This window comes from Solea senegalensis, linkage group LG13, assembly GCF_019176455.1.
Source record: "Solea senegalensis isolate Sse05_10M linkage group LG13, IFAPA_SoseM_1, whole genome shotgun sequence".
In the NCBI taxonomy this organism is placed as follows: domain Eukaryota; kingdom Metazoa; phylum Chordata; class Actinopteri; order Pleuronectiformes; family Soleidae; genus Solea; species Solea senegalensis.
Window position 1 is genome coordinate 23,145,104 of NC_058033.1, and position 9,862 is coordinate 23,154,965.

At 41.2% G+C, this 9,862-nt stretch overlaps 4 protein-coding genes across 6 annotated transcripts in view; 3 read left to right on the plus strand and 1 right to left on the minus strand.

Annotated features, from left to right (window-relative positions):
• Nucleotides 1-18, plus strand: part of LOC122779923 (thy-1 membrane glycoprotein-like) — a 1,831-nt gene extending 1,813 nt beyond the window's left edge. Inside the window, exon 4 of the mRNA XM_044042600.1 lies at nucleotides 1-18. This exon is cut by the window's left edge and continues 422 nt beyond it. The gene's annotated coding sequence lies outside the window, so the exon portion shown is untranslated.
• A 1,224-nt stretch (nucleotides 19-1,242) lies between these two features.
• bud13 (BUD13 homolog) lies at nucleotides 1,243-4,361 on the plus strand. Its single transcript, XM_044042595.1, has 10 exons — nucleotides 1,243-1,416; nucleotides 1,563-1,650; nucleotides 1,998-2,082; nucleotides 2,165-2,335; nucleotides 2,608-2,885; nucleotides 2,976-3,084; nucleotides 3,200-3,338; nucleotides 3,440-3,621; nucleotides 3,706-3,787; nucleotides 3,953-4,361. The coding sequence occupies exons 1-10, from the start codon at nucleotides 1,277-1,279 to the stop codon at nucleotides 4,044-4,046; spliced, it is 1,368 nt and encodes a 455-aa protein (XP_043898530.1). The 5' UTR covers nucleotides 1,243-1,276; the 3' UTR covers nucleotides 4,047-4,361.
• Nucleotides 4,362-4,438: 77 nt separating this feature from the next.
• Nucleotides 4,439-5,931, plus strand: snrnp35 (small nuclear ribonucleoprotein 35 (U11/U12)). Its single transcript, XM_044042596.1, has one exon. It carries the CDS (start codon nucleotides 4,954-4,956, stop codon nucleotides 5,641-5,643), a length of 690 nt encoding a protein of 229 aa, XP_043898531.1. The 5' UTR covers nucleotides 4,439-4,953; the 3' UTR covers nucleotides 5,644-5,931.
• Nucleotides 5,932-5,978: 47 nt separating this feature from the next.
• si:dkeyp-69c1.9 lies at nucleotides 5,979-8,059 on the minus strand. 3 transcript variants are annotated; one of them, XM_044042598.1, is made up of 5 exons: nucleotides 8,000-8,059; nucleotides 7,803-7,911; nucleotides 7,394-7,489; nucleotides 6,557-6,797; nucleotides 5,979-6,469 (listed from the first exon to the last, which is right to left on the minus strand). In XM_044042598.1, the coding sequence occupies exons 2-5, from the start codon at nucleotides 7,888-7,890 to the stop codon at nucleotides 6,403-6,405; spliced, it is 492 nt and encodes a 163-aa protein (XP_043898533.1). In that variant the 5' UTR covers nucleotides 7,891-7,911; nucleotides 8,000-8,059; the 3' UTR covers nucleotides 5,979-6,402. The 3 variants fall into 3 exon arrangements, with proteins under 3 accessions (XP_043898533.1, XP_043898534.1, XP_043898532.1); XM_044042599.1 differs by having other exon boundaries at nucleotides 7,803-7,903; nucleotides 8,000-8,039; XM_044042597.1 differs by lacking the exon at nucleotides 8,000-8,059 and having other exon boundaries at nucleotides 7,803-7,997.
• Between the last annotated feature and the right edge of the window lie 1,803 nt (nucleotides 8,060-9,862).

A 9,862-nucleotide genomic window follows, 5' to 3' on the forward strand; every position in this document is an offset into this window, starting at 1 on the left:
AGAAGTGGTTTAAAATCACATGTGGATTCAGTGTTCATGAAACTGGGTTAACCCTAACCAGAGGTTTATGTTTACGACAAGGAAAACAGACATCCTCATCATCATCCTGATCATCATCATCCTCACCATCACCATCACCATCCTCATCATTCATGTCCTGTTGTGTCGTGTAAAACCAGATGTGCTGACAGTAGAAGTGATGACACTTCAGTGGAGATCATTTCTCTGATGTGGTGAAAACAAAGGAACGCTGACTGAGACTTCAACAGATGAAGGATGAAGGAGAAAAAGCCAAGTCTGTGAACAGCCGCTGGATTAAGATCAACAAATCAATAAGAAAAGGGAAAGTATGACGCAGCTATAAATCAGACTGCACTCAAAGGAAGGACGGAGCTGCACGTTTCAGAAACTGAGCAAAAAGAAAGTATAAATAGTCTTCAGCAGCCACAGCTGTTCAGTCAAACATCGAATGATTCCCTGAAAAAACTGAAGATCTCAAACATGACTTTACTTCTAAAGGCTGTAACCACTTCTAACATCTGCATTCATGGAGATTCATAATTAATGAAGTGTATAGATACATATTCACACTGACATTAAAGGATCTGTTTCTGTTGAGTTTTGGCCAAAAAGGGGAAGGAACTAACAAATATGATCGTCAATGAATCTGTTGATTATTCTCTATTTGATGAGTCTGAAACGTGTGTAATATATCAACAGGTTTATTCAGGTTACTGTGAAACAGACCAAACATGTGGAAACTTTTAAAAAGATGGAATCAGATGACTTTTAATTTGAAAGAAGAAAACAACAACAAATGGATTGATGGATGATCAGAATTGTTGGACATTTATTTAGAAATTGTTTTTATAAATGATCCGAACCGAAATATGCAGCCCCATATTTAGAATTAAATCAAATTTAATCAATCAATAAATAAGACAGAATTCTGAGATTAAAGTCAGATTATTGGACAGTTGGATGTGGGTGACCCAATGTGTGACCCCTGTTATTATTATTAGTTATAGTAGCAGCAGTTGTAGTATATCTTCTGTATAAAGCTGTGAAACGCTGTAATATTACAATTTATATGGAAGCAATAACATTTAGAATTTTGAATACTGCCTATGACGTCACTGAATCACACGTTCGCTCTTTAAATTAAAACAAATCATTATTTGACAGAAGATTTATTTACAGAACGTTTTTTCAGAGCCGAGTTTCTGCCTCGACATTTTTGACCCTCCGCGCTGTCCGTAGATGTGGGAAAACAAAAATGGCGGCCTTTCCTGGTAGCACTAAAGGAGCCGAGCTCTCTAAAGCAGAATACTTAAAACGCTATTTATCTGCTGGTGAAGACGACAAGAAGTCAAAAGGGAAGATTAAAAAGAAACGTCGTCAAGTTCCAGAGAGAGGGTGAGAGGCTGCTGTCGTTTTAACACGATCTTTCCCCGTTAATCCTCCGTGTGTGTGTGTGTGTGTGTGTGTGTGTGTGTGTGTTATGCTAGTATTTTCTAAAAACACGTGCAAAAAACTGACTTAATGTCTTACTTTTATTTAAGACTGAAGATAGTGGACGATGACATCGACTGGAAACAGATGGTTAAAGAGGAACAGGAGGTTGAAGAGGAAGAAGACGAAGCGCCGGTGGTGAGAAAGCTCGAGTTATTTTAACCTTAAACGTGCTCGTTCGTGATTTGATTTAAATATTTAACAACAGATGAGAAGCTGGACCGAGCTACTGTGGATTAAACATGACAATTTATTATTTTCACTAAAGCTATGCTATTTCCTTAATATCCAAATGTATTTACATATTGTCATAAGATATATATATATATGTATATGTATATATATATGATTTATAAACGATGCTTATGATGCTTCAGTACAACAGAGTTTTTAAAGCTTTTGTTTTATAATTTTCTATGACATCAGTCACATTTATATTATCCCATTACCTGCTTGATTGAATTGCCATTGCTTGTTCTTCTTAGATTGCTGAAGTGATCGATGAGCGACCAGATGACATCCAACTGCTGGAAGCTTTCAGAACTAGCAACAGGTGGAAAGTGATTGGAGGTAATTGATATTTGTAAAAGATGTGGATATGATATCTGTTTGAGAAAGATTGTTACTTAGCTTAAGTGTCTTTTTCTCATAGCTGATGAAGATGAAGACACAATCTGTAGTCAACATGATTCGCAAGAACTGTCGTCAAAGATTCGCCACGACTCTCCAGATGTATCCCCTCTCAGAAGAGCTCGCAACGACTCTCCAGACTTGTCGCCTCCACGGCAGCATTCAGGGAAATCAGGGAAGATACAAAATAAAGGTAAGAAGCAATATCTTAAGTTGAATGTTGTTTATTTTTTAAGGTGATTAAAAGAAATTCAATAACCACAAGACTCTCCAACACCAGTCTGTCCTGTTGATATCTATCACATTGTTTGTTGAGTGCATTAGAAATTGTGTACTTTATTAAAGCAAATCATTGCAGTGAAATGTGACAATTTATAAATCTTTTTACATGGAGCCTAATATTGTTTTCTCATCCTCCACTTTACAACTTGCCTAATAGTACTAAGTCATTATTTTGTTTGTCAGATTCCTCCCCCATTAGAAGAAAAGCCACATCATCAAGTAAAAAGCATCCACCGGATCATCGGGCTCAGAACAGGCACGGCTCAGACTCTGATCAGTCGCCACCACGGAAGAAGTCACAGAAGGCAGAAGCTGCTGACTCCGATCAATCGCCTCCGAGGAAACACTCGAAAACAAGACGAGGCTCTGACTCTGATCAGTCTCCACCCAGGAGGCGACCACATGATGGAAAGGACTCAGATGGAGATCTGTCACCACCTCGTAGACCTGGACAGTCACAGGTGAGAAATGAGTTTAGTCTAATATCTTTTTTTATTTTCTTCTCTTACATTTTTATGTTTTATAATATATTTTTTCTGTTGTTTTCTTAGGGACCCAGGATGCTCTCTGGTGGAAAGGCCGGTCTGGTTTCAGGAGATGTTTTGAGGAAAGAGAAGGAAGAGAATCGACAAAGAGAAAGACACAACCAGCCATTGGAAGGTGGGATCAGCTTTTCTCTCAAAATCACACCATCTATGCATATTTCAAATGTTTACTCATTTCTTTGGACCTCACTCAAAAGACATTATTTACCCTGTTCTTCTTCTTTGAACAGACGAATCCCGCAATGCCCAGACTGTGTTTCGAGACAAGAGTGGTAAGAGGAGAGATTTGGACGTGGAGAGAGAAGAGCAGAAGAAGAAAGCTGGAGAAAAAGCAGCAAAGGATGAGAAATATGCTCAGTGGGGGAGAGGGTGAATTCATGTACTATTTTCACATTTTTGTGCAGAATCCTGGTGATTGTCTCCACAGTAAGAGGGTTACTCCATTATTCAAAGTCAAAGTATGTTTGTAGGTTGGCCCAGGGTGAGATGGATCAGCAGAAAATGGAGTATGCACTGCATGAAGCCCAGAAGCCACTGGCACGTCACCATGACGATGAGGATCTGGACCGTATGTTGAGAGAGCAGGAAAGGGAGGGAGATCCGATGGCTGCGATGCTGAGGCGGAAAAAGGCTCGCAGCACGAATACTCCAGGTATAAACCTTTCCTTTGCCTGTGAGCTGACAGATGTGAACGAGTTGTTGATCATTTATAAACTATTTAATGTTTGTGTTGCAGCAAAGCCTCAGTATAAAGGCCCAACACCACCTCCAAACCGCTTCAATATCCCACCGGGCTATCGCTGGGATGGAGTTGACAGGTACAGTGACGGATTAATATATGAACACTATATCATATGTTTCTCTTACGTCTCATACACACTGTGTGTGTGTGTGTGTGAGGAGGTTTATTGAGGTTTGCTCGGGTGTATCATAAGATGTGATTACAGAATTAACAACTCACTTCATTTATTTGTGTCTCACAGGTCAAACGGTTTTGAGCAGAAACGTTACACGCGAATAGCAGATAAAAAAGCCGTCCAGGAGGCAGCGTATAAATGGAGTGTGGAGGACATGTAACGGCAGAGGTGAGCGGAAGCTTTGGACTGTGGAATATCGACCTATTATGGACCTTTCCAAAGCAGTGTCATGGTAAAAGTTCTGTATTTATATTGTGCTTTTCTAGTCTTCATGACACTCAAAGCTGCTTTACTCTGGATCCCACAACCTTCAACCACAGTGTGGTCTGTACAACAGATATCAGATTATTAAAGCTTGATAACTTACCCACAACTGTACATAGTGGTGAAAATGTCTTTACTGGTTTGTAATAACTGATGCAATGAGCAGTGAAAGCAGTGTTTTCACTCTTTTATTAAATTGTTGATTTGTAAAGTGTGTGTTGAAAGCCCTTAGTTTCTTTGTTGGTCTCATCAGAAGGGTATATTATTTCGATTGGGCTGTAATAATATTATTATTATTATTATTAGTAGTAATGGTTTTTGTCCATTTCATGGGTCACATCAATCAGGTCAGGGTCAGATTAAAGAGTGACCAGAGACTTTGTGAAAACAGGGCAGACTCTCCTCATGGCTGAGTCTAAAGCGTGTCAATGTTGGCATAAAGGTTTCAGAGATGGAGATATTATCTTAACCTCTCTGTTAGAGTGAAATGATAATAACCTGGTGATAAATCTGAATGTTAAACTGCTTTTCCTGTGATCCTGCCTGCTACAGTTTAATATATTCACAAACGATAAAAGATGTTTTTAATACATGTAAAAAAACAAAAAACAAAACATTATTATTCAAATTATAAAAAGCTACAACCCATTACAAGACTAACACTGTTAGTGTTGTAAAATGAACCTTCGAGCAGGTAGGAACCTTAAATCACACGGACCCGTTTCTCTACGGAATGTTTTTGTGGACGTAACGCTAAGCGGAAGAAGAACAAAGCCGCCTCCTGTGACTGTATTTGGGGTCTAATGGCGGACTGGAACCCCATAGCGAAGCTGTATGACCCGCTAAAAGCCGGCAGCATCGACGGCACGGACGTGGAGCCTCATGACCGCGCGGTGTGGAGGGCGATGTGTGCCCGCTACAAGCCCAACAAAGGCGTGACCGGAGACCCGCTGCTCACGCTCTTAGTGGCGCGGCTGAACCCACAGACGAGCGAGGACAAGCTGCACCAAGTCTTCTCCAAGTATGGAGACATCAAGCAGCTCCGGCTGGTCCGGGACATCGTCACCGGCTTCTCTAAAAGATACGCGTTCATAGAATATAAAGAGGAGCGCTCCGTGGTCCGGGCTCGACGGGACGCTAACAAACTGGTGGTGGACCAGCACGAAGTGTTCGTGGACTTTGAACAGGAGAGGACTCTCACAGGGTGGGTGCCTCGGCGGCTCGGCGGAGGACTGGGAGGGAAGAAGGAGTCAGGACAGCTGCGGTTCGGCGGCAGGGACAGACCCTTCCGGAAGCCCATCAACCTCGGCGTCTGCCAGGCTCAAGAGCGAGGGAGAGAGTGGGACAGACCAGCAGCGAGGGACCGGGAGGACAGAGACCGACACAGGGACGCTGAGTGGGGCAGCAGAGGGAGGAGAGATGACAGAGACAGGCAGAGGGACGAGCGCAGACACCGGGACAGGAGCAGGAGCAGACACCGGGACAGAAGATGAAACCTAGGACAGATGTGGGGGCGAGTTTCAAGGCTTGTGTTTGCACATGTTGAGACTGATCCAGAACGAAGTGTCCACAGCCTGTGAGACCACGTCATCAGTCCACCAGCTCGAGCCTGAGACATTTGTGATTAGTTTAATAATCAGTTTCTATCGTTGAATCATTGCAGCCCTAGTATCACGTGGTACGTGTCTCTTTTTCCGTGTAGAATAGTCGGCATTGCATGGAAACAAACATTAGAATTTATAAAGCTGCAACCATTAAAACCTTCTTGTTTTGGAGGAAAACTTTTTTGTACACTTTGTTTATTTTTCCACACAATTCCAATCGCACATATTTGAAAAATGCAAACATGACGTTACAAAACACAGAGAGAAATAAGAACACAGGTGAGATAAATGCTTCACATATGAGTCACTGTGAGGACACTTTGTTCTCTCCAGCTGAGCTCAGGTGCAGCTGATGTCATCATTACAACATGTCAATCTCATTCTTGCTGCTGGAAAATTCACTCATTACTTCAGAAGTAAAGCAGAGATTCCTCAAAACACACATGTGACCTGAGTAAGAATATAATTATGGGTTACAATATAACATAACTTATATAATAACATAACTTTGATGGGTTTATCTTAGTAATGTCAGCCAGAAACAGGTAAAGACTGGACACAGTTTCTCAGACGCACTAATCCTCTCTGTCGGAGGCTGTGCTTGTTTGTCCAGGTGAGACTGCTTTCAGTCTGCTGTCGCCTGCGCGGTCACGCCTGCGGCTTCACCGGGGACCAACCAGGGAAAGCTTCTCTTTGAACCGTGTGAAAGTCGATCCTGTGAAAACAGAGATGATGACAATGACGATGATGATGAGCTGCTCGCTTCATGTGATCCTCTGATGACGATGACAGTCGCTCTCACCTGAAGGCCGGGTTGATGCCGATGTTGTCTGGCGGTGGGATGACAGGTGTTCTCCTGCGGCAGCAGGATGGAGGAGGAAAGTCCTTCTGATACTGAGACTGCATCTGTGCTGTGTCTGGTTCATGAGACACTGCTGTCTGTCCTCTTTCACCGTCTGTCCTGCTGTCCCTGCTGCTGCTGCTGCTTGGATGATGACAGTGAGACTCCTGCAGTGTGTTCTCAGTTATATAATTTCCTGGTGCTTTGTTCACAAATTTGATTAAAAAAAAAAAGAAATGTCACATTTTTATCTGAAGAGACATTTGAAATGATATATATAAAAAAAACCCTAGTGTGTGATTGTGACCTTATTAATCAAATATGAATAATCACTTAAACACAGTTATTATGACTGTTGTTAATTCACAGTCCATATTCTGCAGCTGCACCCGCTCAACTGCTGCAATTATGTAATCAGCCAATCTCATCTACAGTTCATCACGTCAGTTCATCAGAACAGGCAGGAAACAGAGAGTGATTCAAATCACTCTGTGTGAGACAGTTGTTTCACAAACTGCTGATCTGATGTGATTTTAGTCCAAAAAGAGAAAATACACAGTGAGTTTAACGCTGTAGATGACCACACCTGCACCAACTGTGTGTACCTAATGAAGTGGCCGGTGAGTGTTCGTCTACAACAGCAGCTGGCCTTGAATGTTACATTTTAATAATATTTTATAATCTGACTATAATGACACACACACAGTACACACTGTTAAAGTGAAGTCTCTGCCCTGACACGTTCACAGATTACAGGTTACGTGACTTTTGTCTCCAGACTGAGATAAAGCTGCAAACCTTTGCCTCTGACTTGTTGTGGGACAACTTTAAAGCAGAAGGCCTCACGGGACGTGGTCTCCATTTTAGCCGGAGTGTCCGGGTACAGGAGAAACCCTGAAAACAAAGTACAAAATATTTGTGTTGATAAAACTGTATGATAAATATCAGTGCAAACTTAAGTCACCAAAACCTTTTCCCTTCATTTTCAGCTGTGACATTGTGAGGACACAGTGTTCACAGTGTTTACAGTGTTTACAGTGACCCTGAACATGAATGATCTCTGTATACAGTGTATTTGTATTCAGGCTGCTTTTGTTTGTCCATTAAGGTTGAATTTGCAGGAATTGTGATCATTGTTATTTGGAACTAGACTGATGTTATTGCTTAAATGGTGGTATTTGTATTTACTGTTTGAATAAACCTTTACCTGCCACGGTCGGCGGCTCCCCTCTGTACGGTCGACCACGCAGAAATAAATCATGGCAGCGTGGCGGTTGATGGTTTACAGTGAACATTTTCTCTGTGTTCCTGTGTCACTGAGCAGATTCAAACATCAGTCGCAGCAGGAAGTTTGAAAAACATCCATAAATATGTGAGAGGAGAGTAACTGTGTGCGCTGCTTACCTTTCATGTGCGTCGGCTGCACTTTGTCTACATCTCTCTGCTCCGTGTGTTTTGTGCATCAGAGCTACTGGAAACCTGTTTGCTGCAGTTGTCATGGCGACCTATTCTTCTGCAGTGACTGACAGATACAGTAGCTAGCGACTGAGACAATGGAGGAGCTGGACCACTGACAGAGAGCTGACACTTTAACAGCTGAACAGTTTTAAGAGGTCATGTGGAGAAGCTCTGTTTCAGTGACTCAAGTACGAGCAGTTGAACAATTCTGATGATTATAAACAAGATCAATGTGATAAACTGTGTTTTGTCACACACCGTGTCTATTCAGTGGTTTCAATGCTCTGCTCTTACTGCTGGAGTCAGTGTCTGAGTCTGGAGTTAAAACCACGGCCAGATCATTTACTCTATGACATCATTTCAATCTGATGTGTGACACAGTGAGTGACAGCTGCAGTCAGATAAAACAAAACAAACAGAACACTCATTCATTATTTGTGGCTTTTAATATTCTGACAACACGTTAAACACACCTGTTACAAATACTATAAACTTGCATTTTCTTTCATTATTTATGTGGTGAAGTAAACTGATAAGTAAAAAAAAAGTACATCATATTTTCATTATTCTCTGTGATGTGACAGATTCAGTCTTATAGAGTTGTAACTTGAATATTTTTTATTCTTACTCTACAGCCATCCTATGAATACATATTTTGAATGAATACAAACTTATATATTGTATTACTGTTGTGTTTCTGCTATAATTGTGTAATAATAATAATAATATGATCATAATTATTATTATTTACAGTGCAGATTATGGAAATTGTTATTGATAATAAGAAAAATATAATGTCAATAATTATTATTTATTGTTATTATTGATATTATGTACATTTTATTATTGTTATTATAATATGTTTGATGATTATTTGGCTAACTGATTTTAGCTCGCGCCAGCAGGAGTCTCCCGTTCCCATAGTAACAGAAGTCTTCAGGGGTTTTTTATGTGGACTCAGTTAGCGCGAGAGCTTCGTCCAAACCTCAGCGACGCGTGGACTTTTACTTTTAGGCTAAATCTCTTCAACACACTCGAAGCTACTTTATTTGCTTTATTTGTTTATCATATTTGTACTTTAATTTAAAAACGGGCGCGCGCACGCGCGTGTGTGTGTGTTTGTGCGCGTGCATATGTGTGTGTAGCCTAGCCAAAACTCTCCGTGTGTGTGTGTGTGTGTGTGTGTGTGTATGTGAGAGACAGAGAGTCCCAGTGTCCGGAAGTTGTGAGGGACAAAAGTGAGAAAGGCGTGAAAAGAAAAGAAGGAGCTGCATGTAACTTGACATTTTAAACGAGGAGAGAATTTTCGTCGTTATTCGTCACCGTGTACCGCGCGTGTGTGTGTACCGTGTACCGTGTACCGTGTATTAATTCATCGATGGGTCTGCCGACGCTGGAGTTCAGTGATTCTTTCCTGGACAGTCCTGAGTTCAGAGACAGACTTCAGTGTCATGAGATCGAGCTGGAGCGAACCAACAGGTTCATCAAAGACCTGATTAAAGATGGAAACATGCTCATATCTGCACTCACGAGTAAGTACTGTGTGTTCTAGTACACAGGAACAAGTACTGTTGTGTTTCATTACACTGCTGTTGTGTTTTAGTACAGTGCTGTTGTGTTTTAGTACACAGGATGAAGTGCTGTTGTGTTTTATTACAGTACTGTTGTGTTTTATTACACAGGAAGAAGTACTGTTGTGTTGTATTACAGTACTGTTGTGTTTTATTACAGTGCTGTTGTGTGTTAGTACACAGGAAGAAGTACTGTGTGTTTTATTACAGTGCTGTTGTGTTTTAGTACACAGGAAGA

Bases quoted from the DNA above. Each gene is read 5' to 3' on its own strand.
- bud13 (XM_044042595.1), top strand. From the start codon at position 1,277: ATGGCGGCCTTTCCTGGTAGCACTAAAGGAGCCGAGCTCTCTAAAGCA. The intron at 2,336-2,607 runs GTAAGAAGCAAT...TTTGTTTGTCAG, and splicing joins AGGGAAGATACAAAATAAAG to ATTCCTCCCCCATTAGAAGA. The intron at 2,886-2,975 runs GTGAGAAATGAG...TTGTTTTCTTAG, and splicing joins GTAGACCTGGACAGTCACAG to GGACCCAGGATGCTCTCTGG.
- snrnp35 (XM_044042596.1), top strand. From the start codon at position 4,954: ATGGCGGACTGGAACCCCATAGCGAAGCTGTATGACCCGCTAAAAGCC.
- si:dkeyp-69c1.9 (XM_044042598.1), bottom strand. From the start codon at position 7,890: ATGTTCACTGTAAACCATCAACCGCCACGCTGCCATGATTTATTTCTG. The intron at 6,798-7,393 runs GTTTGCAGCTTT...TTGTGAACAAAG, and splicing joins ACAACAAGTCAGAGGCAAAG to CACCAGGAAATTATATAACT. The intron at 6,470-6,556 runs GTGAGAGCGACT...CTGTTTTCACAG, and splicing joins GGCATCAACCCGGCCTTCAG to GATCGACTTTCACACGGTTC.